Source organism: Nyctibius grandis, chromosome 4, assembly GCF_013368605.1.
Source record: "Nyctibius grandis isolate bNycGra1 chromosome 4, bNycGra1.pri, whole genome shotgun sequence".
In the NCBI taxonomy this organism is placed as follows: domain Eukaryota; kingdom Metazoa; phylum Chordata; class Aves; order Nyctibiiformes; family Nyctibiidae; genus Nyctibius; species Nyctibius grandis.
In genome coordinates this window covers 67,321,247-67,345,142 of record NC_090661.1, presented here as the reverse complement: position 1 = coordinate 67,345,142, position 23,896 = coordinate 67,321,247, and the positions used below count along the sequence as shown (strand labels likewise).

At 54.2% G+C, this 23,896-nt stretch overlaps 1 protein-coding gene and 2 long non-coding RNA genes across 7 annotated transcripts in view; 1 reads left to right on the top strand and 2 right to left on the bottom strand.

Moving 5' to 3' along the window:
• Positions 1–4,221: 4,221 nt before the first annotated feature.
• SIX1 (SIX homeobox 1) lies at positions 4,222–7,292 on the bottom strand. Its single transcript, XM_068399488.1, has 2 exons — positions 6,495–7,292; positions 4,222–5,530 (listed from the first exon to the last, which is right to left on the bottom strand). The coding sequence occupies exons 1-2, from the start codon at positions 7,052–7,054 to the stop codon at positions 5,242–5,244; spliced, it is 849 nt and encodes a 282-aa protein (XP_068255589.1). The 5' UTR covers positions 7,055–7,292; the 3' UTR covers positions 4,222–5,241.
• Positions 7,293–9,748: 2,456 nt separating this feature from the next.
• On the bottom strand, positions 9,749–10,995 carry LOC137663078 (uncharacterized). Its single transcript, XR_011048112.1, has 3 exons — positions 10,924–10,995; positions 10,408–10,513; positions 9,749–10,205 (listed from the first exon to the last, which is right to left on the bottom strand). It is a non-coding gene; the product is annotated as an uncharacterized lncRNA (long non-coding RNA).
• A 173-nt stretch (positions 10,996–11,168) lies between these two features.
• Positions 11,169–23,896, top strand: part of LOC137662997 (uncharacterized) — a 20,679-nt gene continuing 7,951 nt past the window's right edge. Inside the window, exons 1-3 of one of the 5 annotated variants that reach the window (XR_011048094.1) lie at positions 11,169–11,318; positions 11,404–11,454; positions 16,786–16,890. This is a non-coding gene — a long non-coding RNA (uncharacterized lncRNA). Of the gene's footprint in view, positions 11,455–16,785; positions 16,891–23,896 lie in introns of all 5 variants that reach the window. The other 4 variants (XR_011048092.1, XR_011048091.1, XR_011048093.1 and 1 more) reach the window with 4 other exon arrangements.

Below are 23,896 nucleotides of genomic sequence, written 5' to 3'. Positions count from 1 at the left end.
ATGTAAAACAGGGCCGATACACACTCCAGCTATTAGCTTAAAAGCTTTTCCATCCTTAAGTCGGAAAAAGATAAGTTTTTCCCCTTTCTTCCATCCTGAGAAGCCAGCATGAGGATCTTCTACACCTTTTCTATCATGGCTGAAAGCCATCGGAGCCTGAGCAAGCACGGCACCGTACCAAAGCCACCCTGCTCCCTGCAGAACCGGGCTGTGGGTGAGACGCTGAGGCCAGGATGGGAAGGAGCTGCTCTGCCCATGGAGGCATTTTCCAGAGGTGTTGGACAAGTGAAAACAAGGAAATCATAAATGAACTAAATCTGCCTCTTTAACCTCATTATTAGGATTGGGATTATATACTTCGGAGAAAGTTCAACCTCCGTTTAAAATCTGGGGATGTGTGAGTAAACACTAGAAACCACGGTGAGAGAAGAAATGCTCCTGCACTTGGTGACAAGCGCAGCTGGAAGGAAAGCTGGGGTGGCACAGGCATGGATGGGGGTTCAGCCTGGAGCCCTCCTTCCAGCCTGCATTGGGCTGCTGTTGGGGCGAGCACCGGTCACCTCTGGGGAGCCTGGTAATTTGCTCTCTCTGCTGGAAGATTAAAGCAAATTTTCCTCTGTTTCCCTATTTAAAATTCTGTCCATGTCCAGTTGGGAAAGATGACGGTGTCTCAGGTTACTTTGTACACTTGAGCTGAACCAAAGCTCCTGTAGATCCGGCCTCTGCCACCTCTGCTCTCCCCACACAGTACCTGGTGCCCTCAGAAAACCTGACAGCTTCGGCCCCAGCAGGAATAGCAAAATCCACCCTTGAAGATGGATTGCCGCAGCCAGGCCGGCCAAGCCCTGCGTTGGCTGCACTTTACTGCTTCTGCTGCTGTCAACAACATCCATGTGCACTGGGCAGGTTAAAGCACCCACCTCTGAAGGCAGCATAAACAGAGACACAGCCTCCAGCAGCGTCACCCCACAGAGAGCTCTTCCTCGGATGCAAAATGACTGATGGCGAAGCATACTGGGTAGGCAAATGGGGAGGTTTTCCACCTGTGTCCGTGAGCTGCTCCCCGGAGAAAAGCAGGAGTAAGGGAGAAGCTCAGAGGTAAAGAGTTATCTTGGGGCAGGTGCTGTATTCTTTACAGGTCTGCAGAATCTGAAGCACTTCAATAATAGTTAAACAATTGTTAAATAGTGCTTTATCTTCAGACCGGATAATAGTGCTTTATCTTCAGACCGGATAACAGTGCAAGCAGCTGCTGGCTGCCCAGTGACAGGCAGCTCGATGAAACCACCCCCCCGGGAGGGAGGCAGCCCCGATGCCTTGGCCCAATCCTGCCTGTACCTCACACCCTGCCTTGTTCCAGCTGCCGACATTTCCAAACCTGTGTGTTCAAAACGAAGCTCCGGTGCCTGGCTGAGCAGGCCTGGTTTGCAAAGACACAGAGCACAGAGGTCTCCTAAGCACATCCCTGCTCTGGGATCCTGGCGTTGCAGCTGGGGGTGCACGAGCTCTAGGTAGCCAGGCCTGGAAACATTGCATTTAAATCCATCTGCTGAGCGAGCATCTGCCCTTCGCCACGGGCCTCTGCGGAGGGTTTGCCAGCACGTGGCCCAGGGTTGTGGGGGCTGAGAGCGGGGCCGTACCTGCCCCTCTGGGGCCGGGGGGCAGCGGGGAAGGGGAGCCGGGCCGGGGCTGGCAGAGTATGGCTCGTGCACGGGACAACACTGGCTCAGCCTGACCCGGGAAATGAAACGAGGAGAGAGGAGGGGGGCTGGCTTTCTCCTTGGGCGTTTGTTTTTATACACTGAATTTCCTGCTTGGGGCATCTAAACGTAACCCCTCTGCTCCAGGCTGTCCCCCGATGTGGAGGTAGGCTGGGGAGAAGCGGGCTGCCCATCTGACTCCGCCGGAGGAAGAGGCGCTTACGGTAGAGGTGACCTTTCTAAATCCCTGCTTTGGACAGACATTTCCAATAAGTGCTGAAGAAAAGCCTGCCAGTTCCAGCTTTCTCAGCCTGCTCTCCATTTTCCTTCCATCCTCTCCAGGCTGAATTTAATCCGAGAAGGTTCCTTTGAGCTTTTGTGTGTTGCTGGGGGAGATGTGGGAGCGCAAGGGATCGCGTTACAACTTTCATTTCCTGAAATGTTTGAGGGAACATCCAGGGTTTTATCCACACATCAGGCAAAGTTGAGGGCTCGGATTTCAGGTCTTGTCACTCAGCTGTCACCAAACAAATGAGCCTCTCAGAGCTGGAGACGGGGAGAGCTACCTGCTATTCATGACCCCGAAAGCAGGTGATCACTCATGGGAAAAGCAGGTAGAATTAATCATTCCGCTGTTCTCCATTTCCTCCCCTTTTTTGGCTGACCTGGACACAGTGTGAAATCTGTCCTGGGGGGCTGGGGGGGCGAATTAACTCCTTCCTGCCAGTGGACATACAAAGCAGAGTGAGGTGAGAAACAGCCCCGGGCCGCCTCCCCAGGCTGACTTTGCTGTGAAAAGCTTGCTGCGAGGTCAAGCTTAATCGAGGAGAGCTCAGCAACCTGCACCTGGCTCAGCTCTGGGGCCTTCCTGGTCCTACCTGCCCACCGGCCCCTTCCCCAGCCGGGGAGTTATTTCCAAGGGGGGAGTCCCTCAGCAACCTCCGTCCCTTCTTGCCAGCAGCTGCCTGTTGGCAACCTCTTCCCTCTCCCTGTTAGGGAAATGGAGGGTCAGGGCGTGGGCAGGGCTCTGGCCGAGGGGGCAGTGGGGCTCAACGTGCGCGGCGCTGCGCGGTGCCGCTCTGCAGCCGTCGGGCCTGACAGCAGCCCCAGCGCGTAGGTCTGCGCTGGGGAAGGGGGTGGTTGGGCGAAGGGGACATCCCCTGGCAGCTTCCACCGCCCCCCGAAAGTCAGTCCTGCTGCTGCCTGCGCTCAGGAAGATCCTCTGCGCTGTTTGCTTTGAAAATAACCCCTGGTTTGTGAGTCCCTGCTTGGCTTCGTCGCCGCGCAGGGCTGGAGCCCCGGGGGGTATTTATCTTTCCTCTTCACCGAGCCCGTGGCTTGGAAAAACAACGGAGCTGGAGCTTATCCACCCTTGGGGTGCAGAGCCCGAGGCTGCTCACCCTAAAAATCTCCCTCATTTCCCTGGGGGTTCCCCCCTTTCTGCCCGTGGGGCTGGGGGGGCTGCGCTGCTTCGTGGTGGATCATGGAGGGGCTGGATGAGCCCCCGAGAAGGGTGATGAGGGTCCCGGGTGAGGCAGAAGGCGAGGCCGGACCGGGGAGCACGGACCGTCCCGTCCCCCGAGGTCTTCCCGGGGCGCACACCGGGCCCCGGCTCCAGGCCCCCTCCCGGGCCGGGCTGCCGGGGCCGGGGTCGCTGAGCACGGAGGGGAGCTCCGTGCTCCCACCCGACGTCGGGTTTTGCCCCGGCTCCACCCGCGGCCGTGGGTGCGGTAGAAAAGCAGATGCGCGCCCACCCACGCGGCTTGCGCGCCCAAGCGCGGGATTTGCGCCTTCCGCCCTCCTCCCACGAAACCGCGTTGGGTCCTGCCCGGAGGGGCGAGGGGTCCCCAGTGCCCTGGCCATGCCCCCCCAAAGGGCCGTGGGCGCAGGAAGCCCGGCGGGATCTGGGCTGGGCGCCCGGGGGAGCGGCCGGTGCCAGGCGGGAGGGCGGAGGGAAACCGCCTCGGCAGCCCGGGCACCGGGCCCCCGGCTCCCCCGCAGCCGGAGCCAAGGAAGGCGGGGGGGGGACGGGGATCCACCGCCTCGTCCCGGCGCGGGTGGGGGGTCCGCGGGGGGCTCTGGAGCATGTCCGGGTGCCGGGGGCGGCGGGCCCGTTTGGGGAGCAAACGGGAGGGCCACGGAGAGCTCCGGACGGGGAAGACCCTCCTGCAGAGGGTGACATTTCTCCATGGCCCAAGACCCCGAGAACAAACACGGCAGCGACTTAAATGAACACACACTTAATGATGCAAAACGCTAACGGGGGGGATCGGCACCAGCGGCCCGGCCGCAGCGAGGGCCCGATGGGGCGGGCGGCGGGGACGAGTCGCTCCCTCCCGGCCGGGCGCCCGGCTCCCACGGGGCGACCCCACGCAAAGCCGCTCCGGCGGGTCCCCTCTCCCCTTCCTTCCTCGGTTACGAACGCATCGGCTCCCCCGCAGCCCCGAAGCGCCCGTCGATGGGGGGTAAGGGTGGGCAGCGGGGCAGGGGCTCGTCCCTGCAAAGAAAAGCGCAGCCTGGGTGTTCTGCCATCAGCGTGGTTTAATTTAGACTGTTTAGGTACAATAGAAAATAAACCTGAAAGCACATGCGATTTTTTTGGTAACAAATACTCGAGACAGACAGCGTCGTCCGCGGGCTCTCTGCAAGCCGAAGGAGGAGGGCGGCGAGCGGGGACAGACGGGAGAAGGCACCGGGGAGCTGGCGGGGCAGCCCGAGAAACGCTCGGTCGGGAGGAAACGGCTGTCGACTTTCATTATTATTATTATTATTATTATTATTATCCTAATTTTTAGCCACATCGATGCATTTCACCACCGAGAAGAAGGAAGCCGGGGGGCGCGGGCCCTCGGGAGCCCGCTCGCCAGCCGCCTCGCACAGCCGCCTTAAGACATAGGCACTTGTTAAAACTCTAACACTGCAGCTTCTGCCTTTTTTTTTTTTCTTTTTTTTCTTAATTTAAACTACATCGAAATCTTTCTGGTAAGGCTAAATATGAAAAATGTAAACGTAAGTTCCCCTCCCTCCTCCCGCTACAACACAGGGCTCGGTACAGCCGTTCGCTCCCTCCACCTCCATCCCGGCTCCTCGCCGGCCCCGTGGGGACCCGGCTGGGTAGCAGTGGGGATGTGCGGCTGCCACCGCGCCTGCGGGGCCGGGATTTATTTGGGTGGAATCGGATCCATCTGGGGTTGAGTTTTAGTTTGGATTTTTTTTCTTTTTTTCTTTCTTTCTTTTTTTTTTTTTTTGTAATTCCCGCTGGGACCAGCTCGTTTGAACTCGAAGGGCTGAGGGTTTCTGCCGCTCTCTGCGTTTGGCTACGTGGAAAAAAAAATAAAATAAAAATCATGGTGATAGTGGAAGACGCTGGAGGGGGAACTGGACCAGGAGCCGATGTGGGGTTGTGTGAAAGAGCTGAGAGTCCCGTCAAGAATCAGCGAGTGAGATGTAAAACCGGGTGCTGTCCTCTATGTACAACCCAGAGCCTCTGTCCCCGAGCAGAACCTCCTCTCCCGATCCTCCGGCCGCCCGCCGCGGGCCTTTAGGATCCCAGATCCACCAGGCTGGATGTGAGGGGTCCCAGCAGCGAGTCCTGGAGCTGGTGGCCTTGGAGGCTGTGAGGGGTCTGGGATGTGGCTAAGCCGCTTAGGGAGTAGCCGGAGCTCCTGGTGTGGCTGAGGTTCCCCTGCAAGAGCAGGACCGAGTTCTGATCCGGGCTTTGGGGAGGAGAAAATTCTTCCTCGGAGCTGGACATGAGAGGTTTGCTCCCATCCAGAGGCGAGAGTTGGTTGGGTTTGTTGGTGGCCGCGTTGTTGTTTTCTGTGTTCTCTCTGCAGAAAGGGGAAAAAAAAAAAAAACACAACGGGGATGTTACGGCGGGCAGGAGGCACCGGGGATGGGCGCTGTGCTGATGCCCCCAATAAATCCTTTGCGTTTTATTTCATCGTGGGAGCAAATATCTCTCCTCAGAAAAACGCAAAAAGCGCCTAATATTTTCATAACGGATCATCCCCGTTTCTTTTTATTCTCCTATAAATAGGTGTACACCGCCCAGCCCGATAATTTAGGTGAGGAGGAAAAGTTGGGGCGGGGGGGGGATTTTTCTCTTTTTTAATTAAAAATGAAAGCGCGGCGCGGGGACGAGCAGGGTGCGGGATTTTCTCTAGGTGGCTGGGTGGGGAGGTTGCTGGAGGAGATAGAAAGTGGAGAGATGACCTCCCTGGCTGTCTGCTTCGCCGGGCCGAGCCGTCGCCCCGTACCGAGGCCACCCCAGGCGGCGCCGGCCGGGGTGGCCTCGGTGCGAGGCGACGGCTCGGCCCGGCCAGCACATCCCCATCCCGGTCTCCCACCGGTTCCTCCCCTCTCCATCCCGGAGCTGCATCTCTCCCTTCCTCCGGGTTTCGGAGCTACCCTGCCCGATCCCCGGAGGCTCCGGGATCGCGTCGCTGCCGGTTTAGTCGGGGTGGCAGGCAGCAAACAAAGGCGGCGGAGCCTCCCGGAGAGACCGGTGAGGGGCTCGTTGTTCCCCCCCAGCCCCGGGCAGGTGGGGTCGAGCGGCGGGGAGAAGGATCCGGTGGATCGCGGGTGGAAAACCCACTTGGGTTTCCACAGAGAGAGCGGCGGGAAAATGCAACGCGGTTCAGGAAAAATGGGATTTGGAGGGAGCGAGGTTATTTTCGCTGCTCCCTCCCCATTCGCCGCCGGGTGCTCGCCCCGCTCCCGGTAGCCCCCGGCACGGGAGAGCGGGGAGAAAAGGGAAAGAGGGGACGGAGGGAATGGGGGGGTGGCAAGTACCTTTCCTTCGCCTCCGCCGCTCGGTCCCGCTGCCTCCGGTTCTTGAACCAGTTGCTGACCTGGGTGGTGGTGAGACCGGTGGCTTCCGCCAACTCCCGCTTTTCCCGGGGGGACGGGTAGGGGTTGTGGGCGTACCATTCCCGCAGCACGCCCCGGGATTTCTCCTTGAAGCAGTAACTGGTTTCCTCGCCGTCCCAAATGGTGCGGGGCAAAGGGAATTTTCGGCGGACGCGGTATTTGCCGACGGCGCCCAAGGGTCTGCCCCGCAGTTTCTCGGCTTCCACGTAGTGAGCCTTTAGCCAGAGCTGCTGCAGCTTGGGGTGGTTGTGGGGGGAGAACTGGTGGCTCTCCAGGATCTTGTAGAGCTCGCGGAAGTTGCCGCGATGGAAGGCCACCACCGCCTTGGCCTTCAGGACGCTCTCGTTCTTGTGCAGGTGGTCGCAGGCCGGCAGCGACCAGAGGAACCGGCCCAATCTCTCCAGGTTCCCCCCTTGCTGCAGCACCTCGCAGACGCAGGCGACCTGCTCCTGCGTGAAGCCAAACGACGGCAGCATCGACATGGCCGGGCGCGGCGGCGGCAGGAGGAGGAAGAGGAGGAGGAGACGGCGGGCACCCCGCGGGAGCGCGGCGGCGGAGGGGCGGGGGGGAGCCGCCCGCCGGGCCCGGTCCCGGTCCTGGTGCCGGTCCCGGCCCCAGAGCGGGGAGGCGCGGCGGTAGCCGGGGCGGTGGGGCGGGCGAGCGGGGATGCTCGTCGCGGCGCCGGGGGGACTTTGTCCCCGCTCCGCCGCCGCCGCGCTTAAAGCGCCCGAGCCTCCGCGCCGTGCTGATTGGGCGCCCGCGGCTCGGCCCCCGCCGCGGCGGGCCCGGCCCGGCCCGGCCCAGCCAGGCCCAGCCCAGCCCAGCCCAGCCTGGCCCGGCGGGCAGAGCCTCGGCACGGGCGGGCGGGGCCTGGCGGCGGGGACCCGGCCCCGGACACAGCCCCGGCCGCCGCCGCGGCTGCGCTTCCCGCCGCCGCCTCTGCTCGGGTGCGGCCCCGGCCCCGGGGCGGCTGCGGGGGGAGCCCCGCCGCCCCCGGGCGCATCCCTGGGGAAGCCTCTCCCGGCGGACTTTGTCTTTCTTCCACTTTTTTCCCCCCCAAACTCCTGCCAGCCCCTCCCGCCTCGCCCGCTCGCTCGCCGTCCCCTGCCAAGCCAGCCCATATTTAATTACCTTAATGCTGGGGATGAATAAATAATGCTTTAGTGAATACCTCAATAATACGCGGGGCCCCTGCGGCCCCTCTTCCCCTCCATGTGCCCCTCGCTCTGCCCCGCTTGGCCCCGGGGGGGTCCCCGGCGGGTCGGGGCAGCCCCGCGGAGCCCCCGAGGCAGCCGTGCGGGCAGCAAAACTGCACCGACCGGCAACGCTTTAATTAGCCTGATCCTCATTTGCACACCTCGCTCAAAAGCAATTATTTAAAAAAAAATTAGAAAACAATTAGGCTCCCTAAGCAAAGCTAATCTATTGTCAGTAGCCGGGACGGGCTGGGAGATGAGGACAATGCGGTGAGATAAGGGCAGGGGAGCGGTGGGAAGAGGGTGTCTTTATGACTGTATTTATCTTTGATTAGATAAGTCGAAAGCAGTATTTTAAGCACACTCCAGAAGGCTCTTGATTCAAGAACGAGTTCGCTCCGCGGGTGCTAATAACCATCGCGGGGCTCTTTCAAACCTGTTTGTCTTCACTAAAGACATTCGGATTTATTTGACTTTAAATGCTCAAAGTTAAGAGCAGCCCGTTTGCGGCCGAGGCGGAGAAGGGCTCGGAGCCGGGGCCGCTCCCGCTGTCCGCTCCCTGCCCGCAGCCTCTGCCCGCTCCCCTCCTCGAGATACGATAGGGGAAAGGCCCGTCCCGATATTTTCCGAAATCTGGATTGTTGTTTTTCCCCATGTACTTCGCGTCTCGGGGCTGTTTAAAATAAGCCCCTGCCACCCAGTCTGTACAGGGACTTTACTATGTACGCTGGAGTCAGGGCGCTTCTATATCCCATGACCATGTGTCTGGTAATTTTCCCTTGCCATTTTATTTTAGTACTTATGATGTTGCAGATGAAGTCTTAAAGAGCTGCAATGTCCTCCCAGAAGGAATGTCTGCTTGGAACAGATCCTTATTGACAAGGCAGCTGTGTGGGGACCGGAACGGAGCCTTAAACCCGGCTCTAAAACCAACTAATACCCTAAAGTCTGGAGCAAGTGCGCAGAATTATAAGGCATAGGCTCGCAGCCGCGTCCTGGAGGAGCAGTGCCCTGCCCAGCCTGGGAGATGGGCTCCCTCATCTCTCCTTTTTATTGTTAGTAATTTTAAAATTTTTTGTTCTTTCTAATAAGGTGCTCAGTTCGGGAAAGGCGCGGACCTGAGAGGGTTTGTACCTTCAGGATGAGGAGGAGAGAAATGCAAAGCGGGGCTGGGGAAGCTCCTTGCCATTTTAAAGAGAGAGGTCATCTCTTGCCCTCAACATTTCTCTTTTTTTTTTTTTATTCCCTTTAAAAGGCCACCAAAATAAACACCGCTCTTGCTGGGAATAAGCAAATTATCCGATGCGGCCGGCTGCGGGGCTGGCAGGGACGGGCGAGGGCTGAGCCGAGGCTGCCCCGCGATTTCTGAGCGGGACTTTATTCTCCCGTGTCACCAAAATTCACAGACGGAGGGGACAGACCCGCTGGGGTCTACCTGGGAATTACACGCTGCAGCCGAGAACCGGTCAGCATCAATGTTAATTATTGCTCGGGGTTGGTTTGCCTAAAAATTGGAAACCTTTCACTTTAAACGACGGAAAGATGTAAATGAATTCCCAAACCACCCCATCCCATTTAGCCCTTGAAAATCACCCAGAAAAAAATGGTTTCGAGACGCTCAAAAAAATAAAAAACCAAACAAGGCAGATGCAAATAACTAAATAAAACCAAAGAACAACACAACGGCGCGGGGCTGCCGCTGGCTGCTTCTCTGCCTTTATTTTTCGTCCGAGAAGGAGCAGCCCAGCGGGCTCACCCTGCTTCCAGCCCGGGCAAAGCGCTTGGCTTCGCCCCCTTCCCCGGGTTCCCTCCGCCGCCGGGGCCTGGCACCTCCGCGCCCGCGGAGGGAGGCGGTCGGCCGAGGGGTCGGTGCGCGGCCGCGGGGCCCTCCGCGCCTCGCCCCGCTTGCCGGGGCACCGAGCGGCTCCGTTTGTGCGGGAAATTAATTTATTCGCTTATTAATTCATTTATTCGCTTGTTTATTCAGTTATTCGCTTGTTTATTCGATGCAGCGTTATAGAGCGCAGAGCGGGGATGAAGACGGATCCCACGCATCGCTCTGCGGGTTTTTCCTCGATTTCGCCAGAAAACCAAACCAAAGCAAAAAAAAATAACCCGAAGACGACTCCCATCTCTCTCCCCGACCTGAGAAATAAAGCTCTTCCCCAACCGAAAATTAATTTAATTGTTTTTTTTTTTCTTTAAGTGTGAGGGTCTGGAGGAAACAAATAGACAAAATAAAATCAGCGGCATTTTTTTTTTTTTTCCCCGAGCCCCGTCTCGGCGTGATGATAACCGGGGCTGGAGGCTGGGAGCCGGCGGGGCAGGAACACAACGCTGCTGCTTTCCGAACCTTTCGAAGGCGAAATCCAAAACCGACCCATTAAGTCAATGAGGTTTGTGTTGTAGAGGGCTCCTTTCCCATCCACTTGCTGTTCTGAAAAATAGATCGCATTTCGTTATCTCGAGTGAGGATCTGCAACGTGATACCGGATCCGCGCCGCCGTCCCTGCCGAATGCGAGGCGCAGGGGAGACAGCCAGCTCCCTCGGCTTATTCCTCCACAATAAAGGATTTGTTTTTTCTTTCTCTCCCCCCCCCCCCTTTATTATTCTATTTTTTTAATGAGGAAGGACAAACCCCTCTCCATATGCATCGCGCTTCTCTTTGCAGCAGCCTTTGGCCCGACGCGCCTGCAAACCGGTGCAACCTTTAATGACTCGTTAGTAAATTGCCCTCCAGACACCTGTAAAAACAAAGCCGGTGTCCACGGGGTGGGGGCCATGTCCCTGCCCGGCCACCCCCCCCCCACCTCCGCGATCCCTGTGCCCCGGGGGTACCCGGCCACGAGGGTCCCCCCGCAGCGAGCGGGGTCAGGCCGGGCCGGGCCGGGCCGGGCCGGGGGCCGAGGGGCAGGGTAAGGCCTTCCCGGCGGGGTCGATCCCCAGGACGCGAAGGGCTTTTTCTTCACGCCCTTACCGGGACATTTTTCAAAGGATTAGAAGTGATCACGCCTTGTTTTTCTTTCCTCTCCGAGGGCCAATACGTCTTTTTGTCCCTGTCCCTCTCTCCTCTCCCCCTTATTTTCTCCTGCTTTTGCCGTGGGGACCCCCCCCCCCCGCCTTCCTCCCCCCTCTTTTCTGCTCGCTAATGTACCTCCTGGATGCTGATTCTTTTTAAGCTACGAAGAATTTCCTTTTGGGAGGTGAAACCCTCCAGCTCCTCCTGTTCAGAGGAAAGTGCTAGTGATGGTAATACGGGGTGACACTAAATAAACAGTTAAAGCAGGGCTGGAAAGATGGAGTTAATTATCCAGTGAGCTACATTTAAACCGAGACCAGGAGGGGCTGATTTGTTTTGGCGCAGGGAACTGAGAAGGAGACGAGCCACCGAGGTCTCCTTTGCTCCTCCTTGGAGGCTCCTTAACTTGTCCTTGCTGTCGCCGGCCCGGGGACCAGCTTCCTTTGGCCCGGGCCGGGGCCCCCGGCTGGGCTCCCCCCGAGCCGCCGCCTGCGCAGCCCCGGGGCCGCGGCGCTGGCGGGGGAGGTTCGGTGAGAGCCGTGAATGGGAGCGGGAGATTTCAGGGGATTCAGAAGTGGGGGTTTTGTCCATGTTTGTCTGCTTTTTCTTCCCCAGAAGTTAGATAAATTAACGTCTGTGCGGCTGGCCGGTGCCTGCGCTCCTCAGGTAAGTCTGCATACCAGCAGCAGCCCCGCGATGCGCTTTTGTTTTTTAAATTTTCCCTCCTCCTTCTTTCTTTTTCTCCTCACTTTTTTTTTTTTTTTTTAAGAAGTCTGATATTAATAATCCCCGTATGCCCCTCTTTCCGGGTCATTACGGTACTGCTGGTCTCTAATCAATCCTAATGCGATGGCAATTGGAGTCTCTGATGAATGCATCTCAGGTTTCTTGTAATGGCTCTACCACATTTTCCTGGACCTCCTTCTTTAACCTGAGATGCCAGGGGGACGTCTCCGTTCTCAGCTGCTGATTACTTCAAGATGTTTGGGCTGGTGTGGGGAGAGAGGGAGCGAGCGAGGCAGTCTGCCCCTGAATAATCTGGAACTGAATTGGATGAGCCGTTTCCTAAATCAAAGGACAACGGCGGGGTTTAACTCCTTTTCTGCACGGCAGCATGCCCGCTTGCCTTCCAGCCGGCACCGCCTACGCTGCCTCTCCCCTGCGTGTTCGTGTCCGTGTGCGTGACACGACCCCCGGGTACCCCCACACCTCCAGAGTGTGCAGTGTCCCCCCCCCCAATCAGTTGCGAGCCCCCCACGCAAAGGGGGGACCCCCCACATCCCCAGCCGCTCGCACCTCCCCAAACCCTCCAGTACCGCCGGGTGGGTCCGCTCCCCCCACACCCCGGGGGGGTCGGAGCCTTCCGCGGGCGCGCAGGGACCGCGCAGCAGCAGCGCGTTATTAGCAAAGCGATTCGCATTTTCGCGGCATTGTTTTCCTCCCATTTCTCAGCGTAATGGCATTTGCCGTAACCCGAGACAATGATAATTGCAATTTCTGGCCCTTTTATTTTATTTTATTTTTTTCAATAAGATAATGCAGCTCGAATGAGGCTGCGGCCGCGCAGGGCGCTGGGCTGCCGCGGGATGGATGGCTGCTTCCCCGCAGCACAGTCTGCCGAGGTGCGGCTCCTCCGGGGGAGGAAAAACACGCCCCGGTTGCCCCCCCTCTGCGGCCGGCAGCGGAATATGCCCCCGCGCAACCCAACACGCGTGGGCAGCGCTGCGCTCTTGTGAAAGGAGGGTGTTCCCGAGCCGGGGGGAGGGAGAGCTCAGAATAAGTATTTCAAACGAATAATTTAATTTGTCTGCGCCGGGATGTGATGTAAAAATTAATTCCCAGAAGGAAACCAGCGAGGCTTAAAGACAGCCCCTTCTCCCGTAGGGTTTGGCCCTGCGTGGGGAGGCAGGAGCGCGGCCGGGGGTGGGATAAATGTACTGTGTGGGGAGGTGGGGGGGAGGTCCTCGCTGTACCTCAGCAGTGCCACATGTGCCACACATGAGTCATTCGCAAAACAGAAACAAACCGAGGACGCTCTCCACCCTGTCCCCGCGGTGGGGTGGGGGGGGAGACACGCTGCCACGGCGCGGTCCCGCGTGGGACAAAGCGCAGGCGCGGAGGGACCCCGGGGGACCCCGGGCAGCGGCCCTGCAGCCCCCGCCTGCGTGCACACCGCGCCCACGCTGCAACACCCACCCGTGTGCGCGGCCTGTGGTGTGCGCCCAGGCAACCCCTTGCACACCCACCCACCCGTGTGCACCCACCGCCGGCGTGTGTGCACACACCTGTGCATCCCCCGCGTGCTGACACTCCAACACGCACCCGTGGGCGCCCCTCTCCCCCTCCACGGGTGTGCACGCTCTCCCACGAATGAACGCCCCCGCATGCCCACAGACACTCGTGTGCACAGCCCCTCACGTACGCATACGCAGCCCCGTCTGCACACCCATGTGCACACACCCACTCACGTGTGGATGTACACCCGTGCATGCACACACACCAAGCCATGGGAACACTCCCACAGCCCTGTGTGCATGGACCCCCTCATGTGTCCACACCCCACCCACACACATCAGTGACACCCACCCACGCGTGTCTACAGCAGGAGGCCGGGTGTTCAGGAGCAGTGTGTGAGCAGGTCATGTCCATCCCTTTCTTAGGTGATGGCTGGGGCGGAGTGGGTGCTGGACCCTGGGAAACCTGCAAAAAACCCCCCAACCACCCTATTTTCACAAAAAAAAAAGGAGGGGGAGTGCGGTGGTTGACTTTTTCCTGCAGGAAAAACAATTGTGTAAAACAAATTTAAAACATTAAAATTTCGGAAAAAAAAGAGCCCATTTGGAAGGGGGCTGCCAGGGTCCCCACCAGCACTGCCCGGCCTGGGAAGGGCCCTCCTGGGGGGGACTGATATGGCCCCATCGTCCTCCGCCCTCCCGCAGGGCCCCTGCTGAGGCCCAGCCACCTCGTCCCTGTGGCTGCGGTGTGATGGCGGGGTGTAAACCCGTCCCTTTTTGGCGTATCTCGTCCCCCCTTCCCTCTGCGCCATCTCCAAGCCCAAATCCGTCTCTCCCACCTGGCCGATGCGAAGGGCACAATCCGGTCTCTGAACACAGCGCTGCCCCGGGGGGTTGGCAGGGCGGCAGCGGGGGCCGGGGCCGGGATTGACGTGCAGGGCTCTGTTTGCCTACGCGCTTTGCATTCGGGCACCGAACAAATATTTTCATTGCCAGGGGACTGTGCCGGTTGCGGTCGGGCCAAGGGAAGAGGCAGCATCAACCCTTTGGATGGGGGTGCGTGCGATTTCGGGAGGGCGGCCAGGCCCTGCGGCGGGGCAGCGGGTGCCTGCCTGCGGGGATGAGGGGTTGGGGGGGCCCATCCTGCACCCGCCGCCTCGGTGGGTTTCTGCGCAAGCTGCAAGAAAGGGACCTTTCACCTCTCATTAGTGATGCCATCAGTGGCTTGGCAGAGCGGAGCTGAGGTCACGTTACATATGGCACACAGTCTGTTCAGTGCCGGCAACGCCAGCTTTGAAATTTTAGAGAGGGGAAAGGTCACCTTGCGTAAGCCGAGGTCTGGGGGTCCTCCGCTCTGTCTGCGCCCTGGGTGGGTCTCCATATGCCTCCGTCGTCGCCAGCCTCGCTCGCTCTGGCCCTGGGAGATGCTCAGCCCGTCTCCTCTTCTGCCTCCTGAATTCGCAGGGAATCACTTAAACGAAGGGAATGCTTTCACACCACCTTTCCTTTTCCCTTACAGAACATCTCTCCCAGCACTATATTTTTTTTCTTTCTCTTCCCAGCATAAACCTGTCTCCAAGGACTGATTATTTTTTCAAACAACATATAACACAGCTTTCCAGGAGAAAATGAGTTGTCTCTCTTTATCAGCAGATCTGCCCAGACGGATAAGTTTACCCTTCTCAGACCTGGGTATATAATTTCATAGACCTTCAAAAGCGTCGTGCTTCCATGGTGATTAAAACTTCTCGCTCCTGAATCTTGCTGGGGTATTTCAGGTTTCATGCCACTGGAGCTTAGAAAAGCACATCTGTACAGTCGTATTTCTTTCATCTGAAGAGCCGAAAAAAACCAACCCAAATATATTTTGTGTTTGGAAATATACGACACGTTACGTTAAATTAATTCCTGGTATAATTCACTATGTTGAATTTTGGTAGGATCCTGTCGGGGTTTAATCCGGGGCGATTCGGAGGTGGTGACTGCGGGGAAGAAGTTACCATTTTCTTGTGTATGGCAGCTGACAGTGTAAGTTCATGCCCCTTCCCAGTCCCGCTGCAGAACCTTACTTTGCAAATTTTATTTTTTAAATACATGGGGACTGATTCTTAAACTCTTAAAGAAACTTGGATGGGAGTTTCTGGCATGCAGCTGTTGCAGAGAGATCTTCAAAAGGACAGTGCGCTTCTACACAGGTCATCACTAAAAAGGCTCTAAATGAAATAGATGCTTATCTTGAGAATCCCTGAGAAGCTGGAGCTGAACCAACATGCGGATTCAGGATACACCTTTCTCCAGCGAGGCATCCGAAGAGCCGCATTAAAGGGAGCTCGTTCCCATTTCCTACTCATAGGGCTGCTTGCGTGGATTTTAATTTTTAAATAGGAATCATCTTCCACTGCCTATCAATGAGAGGGGAAGGGAGCGGAGGTATGAGACGGCTTATTTTCAGAAACGGAGATGCTGACATGTGTCTATGTTTTTTGTCACAAATGATGTGTTCCTAGCACGGGGTTAAACTGCGCTCTTAGTTACGGAGTGGAAATCTGTCGATTTAAATGGAGTTCACTACAAGTGGGAATGGGATTTAGCCACAATTTTTTGCTGCTGACTAATCACTGTAGTCTGAAGAAAGCACCATATGTATAATGGTAGCTGAGATGCAGGAGGGGTAGAAGCTTTCTACCAATGAGAACCACATTAAATAATTAATTCCCAATTGCCTTTCTACATTAGCGCTTTCAGCTAAAAAAGCCAGGTTGGCTTTGTAAGGCCCCAGGCAATGAAACATTTGGTGCATTGTCTGTCCAAAAGTGGAGGTAATAGATATCCAGAGTGGGCTGGAAAAGTGCTACTCGCCAGCCTGCCATTTGCCTATTCGAGCTGCGCAGCCTCATTCCTCATCCCTTCCTTTGCCTTACTGAGGTTTGACAGCACAGCATCTCTTCTGGGGTGGCTCCCGAGGAAGACAAAAGTGTATTTATTCTACCGAAACCATCAGAACTCGATGTTTGAGTCTAAAAATGGAGTATACAAAAGTTGGTCTCTCTTTTATCAGCAGATCAAATCTGAAGGGTTAATAGGGAAAGGAATGAATTTCCCCCTCCTTTCTCATCTGCCCCCCTTATCCCATCTGCAGGTCCCCCAAGCTCAGCCTGTAATCTCAGGTCAGGTTGGGAACTTTCGGGCTCGTACATCATTCACAATAAAGATCTTGCCATGAGAAATGAGTTAACAAGCCTTTTGATGTGCAAGTCATCAGAGACTGCTCCGCTCACCTTCTGAGATAAATATACGTGTGCGTGTGTGTGTAAAGCTGAAGAAGAAAAGGAAGCGTTGGAATAAACTGCCTGGGGAGGTGGGAGATTCTCTGTTAAAAACAGGTCTAGACAAACATCTGTCAGAAAATACCGACATCTATTTGATCTTGTCTTGGAGCTGGGGAAAAGACTGAATGGTGTTGTCGGGTCCTTTCCAGGCTCGAGAGACCATAGGTATATGCATATATACTTGTGCGTGTGTGTAGGGGTATATATATGCGTGTGTGTGTATGCATGTACATATTTCCACACTTTTGGTGACAAGCTCTTGGCCTCCGTGATATTTTGTGGCAGTGAATCTTGTAGGCTAATTAGACATAAGTTTGCTGTCTCTCGGTTTCATTAAATTTGAGTTTCACTTCCTTTTAATGTCCTTTGTGCCTCGAGTGGATCAGATCATAGTGTCTAATCTACCGGCTGTGTTTTTCTCCTTTCCCCTTCAGCTCTTTTCATGCCAGGTGAAGTCCCTTCAATTCTGGGAGATTTTCGGCAATTCCAGTTACTCCCAAAGCGCATCTGTGAGCCCACTTGGGGTTTCACTTCTAGAGGTAAGGTCATGGTAGTAGAAACTTCTCTTTATTACTAAATGCAGTAGGTGGGTGCCTGAAGAAGCTGTTTGGCTGAGCAAGAGGACGGCATGAAAGATCTGGGTTTATTGCTATTATTTTTTAACGCGACCACTTTCCAAAGCATCCCTGTGCTTTAAAGACAATGTGGTCACGGCACCTGCGGGCACCCCTATAACTTCTTTCCAAACACGCAGACCTCAGCAGGACCGCTGGAGCTGCGTTTGAGGCGTGCGCTTGCCTCTTACTTGTGTCTATGCATGCAAGTTACCAAGGGCCAGGACTTGTGGCCCTTCACACAGGAGCCCATTTTAAATTCTTCTGTTAAAATTCATCTGAAAGTGAGTTTTATCGCTGTGACACATGGAGGTTCCCCTAAAGCCGGGGTCCTGTGCAGCTCAACGCTGGAGATAGAGGAGAGGCTGCTCTGTGATAGAAAGCTTAGACTCCAGGTTGGTGAAAAAGGGTTTTGTGGGGCTGGTCTGAAGGAAACTCTCTGTCACTAGCCCCAGAGCACACCTACACCAGGCGATGCTGATATTCCCTGTGACACTACCAGCTCCCAGAAGCTGCGCCCCTGGATCTTGAAGCACGACTGCACCTCCCTGGCAAGTGCTGGATGGAAGCACAAGATGCTGCAGTGAGTTGCAGGACTCAACACCAAACTTTATAGCGGAAATTGAACCCTAATTTTCTGAAGCCAAATGCTGGGATGAGTCAGGCTGGAAAACTTTGTGATCTAAGCTTTTAACCCCCCTGCTAGCCTTCAGGAGGTTTAAGAGGTGACTTCTCTTGCCTGTCCATCTTATCCTTCCAAAAGATCTTTGTCCCCCATAGCAAAGGCATGAGAATGAAGTCTAGCAACTGCATTTGTAACCTGATGTACTAGCTGAAATCATCAGCTACTGCAGAGTAAAGCAGGACACTGGGATGTACTCTGCGGTGACTGTGGAGGGGACACACCACTACTTCTGCCAAGACCACAGCAAGGCAGCAGCCTCCAGCCTGGGGACAGGCAGGGGCAGTAAGCCCTGACACTGCCCGAGCATGAGAGGCAGAGCTTGTAAGTCTGTCCTCAGGCAGGGTTTGAAGAGTAGCTGTGAGTTAAATTCACGCTTTGGACATACCCTCCTGGCAGACGGTGAGCTGAGCTCTCCTGCATGTTCATTCAAGGACTGTGACAATGGAGAAGAAGGTGGCTTACGAGCTCCTTGGGTAGCAGGGTGTACAAAACCAGACGGGCTCTTCCAGGCTATGCTACATCTCGGCTCCTGGTGGGATGTGATACAGGTTTTGACATCAGGACAAGGGACGCTTTGCGAGCCAACCTCTGGCAGAGCTTGGTTAGGCAGCCCAGTAAAGGCAGAGGTGAGAGAGGGGAATGTGACTGTCCCCTATAAACACATCCAAGAAGCAAGAGCTATTTAAGGGGAAGGACAAAACGGGCACAGGACAGACGAGCGCGGGCTGGCTGTGAGCTGTTGGAGCAAGGTCTCCAGCCTTCTTTACGTGATGCTCTGCAGCAAGGGTGATAGAAATGGCACTAACTTTACAAAGGAGCTCAGCGCACGCACGGAAGGGCTGAGATGGGGTGTTCCCCTGCTCTAACCCTCAGTATTCAAGCCATCACTTTTCATGAGGTCTGCGTGCACAGGGGCAGGCAGGCGCGACACCGAAGGCAGAGCTTCCCGGCCAGCGAGTCCTTATTTGCCCTTCCAGAGCGGCACATGTGAATGCACCGGAGGCATCAACCATGGCAGAACGTCTTTCAGGGGGAAGGCAGAGGAGGAAGGGGAGAGTTGTCCCCCCATTTTGTTTTCTACATTCCTTTTGCTGGTGAACCGTTACTGTTGTGGTTGGGGCGGTTTGTCTGATGCCTCTTGGGTTTGTACTGCAGCCAGCACTTCTGATTCTGTCTGGCCACATATTGTATTTGGCTGGTTGGCTCTCTCTAAAAATTCCTCTTTTTTTTTTTTTTTTTTCTTTTTTTTTTCTCTGTGGCATTTTAATATTTCACAACAGGCACCTTTACAAAGAGATTAAAGGTCTAAAAACAAACATCTGCTTCATAGGCAGGCTTTAACACAGGTAACAAGTAAGAACCCCTTGTAAAAGAGAATTTGGGGAGAATTTCTTGAGTGCGGGTATCGCTTTTGAAACATTTCTTCCATAACGGTGAGGAATTACAAATGATTCCTGAGCTAACATTCATGCAAACCAGCAGGAACTATTCAGGTAATTAAAGACTTAATTTTAGGAGAAACTAGGAGAGAGTGAAGCTGTATTGACCTCAAAAAGTTTCGACAGTGATGAGAGAAAATCCATACGCTTTTGGATGGGGAGTGGATGCAGTTCAGCTATGGGGAAGGAAAGAGAGAAGCCGCAAATCCTTTATACTAGTCATTCGTTTAACTTTCTGGTAGAAAAACCATTGGAAATGTAGTTGGGGCTGTGCTGGACCTGGCTCGGCATAGCAGGCCTGGCCTTTTTATTGAGCTTAGTGAAAGCACTTCAGAGCCTTGCTGGGCCCTGGGACACTGGCAGAGCTGGACGGTCGGGATTGTGCAGCCAACAGGCTCGTGCGAGGGGCAGGGATCCCTTGGCAGGGAGGTCAGGAGTGGGTTTGTTGTACTGTGGACTTTTGTAAATTAAGTTTTAACTCAACCCCCTTCCTTTTGGTGATTTAGAGTTGATTTTTTTCCCCTCCCTCACCTGAGAGGATTTTTGGGGGGGTAGAGCTCCCATGTTCTCCCATTCTCCATTAAAGCTTTCCAGCTGGTAAGTGTGGGGAGCTGCTCGCCTGGTGAGGAGTCTTTTCCTCCTGCATCCACCCTCTCCTGCCCGGCACACGCGCTGGGATGCGCTAGCAGGTTCCGGAAGGCTGCAAGGGCAGGTCGGGAGTGAGCGCAGCACAGAGCCCTTCCCAAGGGCTGGTTTGGCAAACGCCAGCCTGGCCCAAGGGCACAGAAGACTCCTCATCCCAAGGGAACAGCGCGGTCTGGCTGCGTGAAGATGGCTCGGGACGGGCTGAGGCTGCTGCCGTGCCGAAAGGTGCTCGGTTACAAGGACTCCGGGGCAGCAGTGAAATGAAGTGCAGGGGGACAGCAGCGTGGAGGGGGATTAGCTAATTAATGCACAGCTTGATTAGAAAGTTGGAGACAGGCATGGGAGCCCCGCTCTCCTCCTCTCCCATTCCTGGTGCTGACCACTCGCACTGTGACTGTGATGTAGGAAGCCGCTGGAGTCCACTATAGGAAAAGTAAATATTGTTGTTTCGACTAGAGAATGGTTTATTCTATAGGAGAACAGAGGGTGCCTTCTCTTTGAGAGGCCACACTGAGCTCAGGGGGGATCATAGCCCACATGGCTGCCAGCGAGGCGGCTCTTTCCAATAGCCGCAAGCCCTGGTGCCAAGTGTGCCACCTTAAACCCAGCGGTGCCAGGGGGATGTGCATGGGGCTGGTGTGAACACGTCCAGTGGCTCCAGAGACTGTCCATCGCCTCCTTCCCACAGGCAGGTCCTTTGCTTGTGCTTGGGCTCAGTTTTAAGCAAGGTGCCCAGGGCAGGAGGGAGTCGCTGTGGTGTGGACGGGAGCTGAGTGGGCACGTTGCAGTGGGAGAGGGCGCAGAAGCCAGTGATGCCGAGGGAGAGGAGGGGTACAGACTCTGCCCTTCCCTTTGTATAATCCCTTCAGCTTCGATGGCACCGTGGTGATTTACAGCATTAATGCTTTGATCCAGAACATGTTGGACCACGGGACATGAATTAAAATATGAGAGATTACTGTAAAGCACAAGTTTCCATTCCTGGCCAGCTATTTCATGAAGACGTGACCGCAACCAGGTGCGAAGATCTTGCAGGAGATGAGGGAAAACCAACCCAGTCTGAACAGGTCTGTTAGATTGTGAATGGGAGCACAGCAGCGTAAGTGCTATTAATAGGATTTACACAGATTAGTAAACTAATCTGCGCATTTCAGATTGGATTTCATATTATGGAAAAGAAAATTAAGCCACATACCATGCAGACTTTCCAGGCAGTGATTTGTGAGTGTGATCTATTTGCTGGTAGAAGTGGCTGCTCAGAAAATTTGTGGCAGCTCCGTTGGGTGGGTCGATGACACCCGCTGTGAACCAGGAGGGGAGAGCGCGTTGCAGGGCGCAGAGCTGTGCTGGCAGATTCAGGACACAGACGACGAAAGGAGCAGCACCGCAGTCTGTGCAAGCAATGGCTCTTAAAATACGTTACAGGGCGGTAAGGCAGCGTCCAGGCTCGGCTCCATCCCCGCTGGTGCAGAGCGATCCTCCTGACTCAGCTAAAAATGAATGGGGAAGAGAGATGCAAAGAAGAAAGGCTCATAAATAACTATCCCATCTCTACATGGCCTGGAGAGGAGCAGAATTGGGCAAACGTTATTGAAGTGGGAAGGAAAAGGCCTTTTCAAAAGGGAAGGGCCCAGAGTGCTGTTGCCGTGCCCTGCTCCCGGTCCTCCCCGGTGCCGGTGGGACAGGAGGTGGGCAGGAATAGGGAGGTGGGAGGCATCAGCACAACTTACGGAGGGACTGAGCACCCAGGGCAATTTTGAAAACCCATCTCTGTAAGGGGCAAGTTTAATAGCATTCTAACAATGCATTATATATATATTTTATAGACATATGATATATATACTACCTGGTCTACCCTCAGTATTTTGACCCTGCCATCCCATCTGGGTGAATCGCAGCCCAGCTGTACCTCTCCCCAGGAGAGAGGGAAGTGCTGTTATTGCCACTGTACAGATGGGGAGTTGGAAATCCAGATGTTTAGGAACTGGAGTTTTGGTCCCCAGTGGTTGACATCAGCTAATCTTGGGAGACAGTTACAGTTCAGGTTGCCTCTGAGTCAGGATTGAAAAATAAAGGATATCCTGTCTTTCTCTTTATGCTCCCTCTTATTTTGCAAAAATACAAGCGTTTGGAACATTTCAACCCCCATTATAGTCAGGGCCAGAGGGAAAAAAATCATTACCCTTTCAAATTACTGTTTTAGGCCAAAGATTTAAAACTCAGAGTGAGCTGAGCAGCCCAGTGATTCTTCTTCTTGCAGCATCTTGTCATGTTACTTCGGAGTTTTCCTGGGCCAGGGTTGAAGGTGGTAGCTAATACAAAATACATGATGAATGTTTCTCTCTCCCTGTTAGCCTGCCTTCTTTCCCCCAGCCCTTGGGGTTTGTCTTGTCTTTGCTAAAGGTGGTAACTCAGCTGACAACCATTTGTTACAACTGGGAGCCATTTGCTTATGATAATTATGGCTACATTGAAATGCAGGTTTGTAGGCAGATGTGTACTTAAGTAAGTGTGGTGTTGAAGTGGGGCCTCGAGTAGCCTGGTGTGTGCTGCCAGTCTTGGTGGGAGCTGCCAGGTATGGGATGCTCTGGAAATCCCACGTGAGATATACAGGGAGGTAAAAAGAACTTGCTTGAATTCCTTAAAAACAAACCTGGTCCTACAAGTGCTGATTTTAAGCAATGCATTTGTGAGCTATTTTTTGGAGGGGTTTGTTTTTAGGTCAGTGAAATATTTCCTTAACTTGAGTTATACAGAGTTTTTTCAAAAATCAGCTATAACCTTTACTGATTAGACTGCACTAGTCTAGTAAGTTAGCCCTGAAGTCTAATTTTAAGTTTATGGAAATTTGGATCCAAAGACAGCTTCAACAAATATTCTCCTGAATTTGTAGACCACTTATTTATTTTCTTGCTAAAATGGTACCTTTTCGATACCCTGGTTTATTCTCTTGAAGTGTCTCGTTGCACATGGTGTTACCAGACCCAAAGGTTTGGAAAGCACGAGTCTGGCCCTAAAATCACGACATCAGCTTTGAGATAAAATGCTTATATACAGTTAGATGATAAATAAATGTGATATACCCCTATTTCTATGTATTCTGGTTTGGAGACCTTCAGCACCTCCAAATTTATTTTTTTTTTTTAAAACCAGGAACTTAAGAATGAAGCTGAGCAGGAAGCTGTGGCCATAACCCCCCTCCCTACTTCCCCTCTCTCACCAGCTACTAAATATTGTGAAGCTCATAAATTGTGAAAGTTGGCAAATCAGAACATTGCTTAAGTTTAAGACTGAGACCTGGGGCCAGGAGATTTCTATCCTTTATTACTTGGAATATATCATTACTGACAGACTTACTGGGATTCAGTTTCTACCAGCTATAAAGTGGGATTCTCAAATTATGTCATGCCAGCCTAGTTGCCTTTGATGACATGATACGCCGTTTGGAAAGGGAAGAGCCATTAGATGTGACACAACTTGGCATCCGTCAGCCTTTTGATGCTGTTCCATGCCCTGATGAACTGAGGAAATGCAATCTGGGCAAAGCCCTCGTAGGATGGGTGGGAAATTGTTCTGAAACAGTGATTATCTTGTGGTTCCAGGTAAAAATACCACAATCTCTTTAGCAAAGGTTTCTACTCAGCATGGTGCTAGTCAGTATTTTCAGGAGCATCTTGGGTGTTGGAAGAAGATGTGCTTATTAAATATAGAAAATACACCAAGGTGAGAAAAACTGGAAGACAAGCTGGTGATTCTGCAGGAGTTACACAGGGTGGAGACCTGGGTCCTGAAGCATGGACTGTGGTGTGTATAATGGAAGTAGAGCGTGCCAGGCGGGAGGCACTCCTCCTACGGGGCTTGGCTCTGGTAAAACATAAGCACGAGTATTGGTGTGGCTCTCCTATTGCTTTCCAGTCTTGTAAGTCTATGTTAATAGCAGATGCTTATTTCACAGGGATATTTAATTTATTATGGCTTGTAAAATGATCCTAAGAATTGAGAATAGTTAAGAAATGAACATAAATATGCTCTGAACTGTACTTGTACAAGTCTTGCTTTTGTAACCTAACCTGTAAAGATTCAGAACTTTGGGGGGGGAATTTGGAAGGGACAGAAGCACTTCTGAGCCACGTATATGACTACTGGTCAAGTAGTCTCACTT

What these genes read in the sequence shown, in the direction of transcription:
- SIX1 (XM_068399488.1), bottom strand. Translation starts at nt 7,054, where the DNA reads ATGTCGATGCTGCCGTCGTTTGGCTTCACGCAGGAGCAGGTCGCCTGC. An exon ending in GCGGCGGAGGCGAAGGAAAG is followed by an intron (nt 5,531 to 6,494) that starts GTACTTGCCACC and finishes CCCTTTCTGCAG; the next exon opens with AGAGAACACAGAAAACAACA.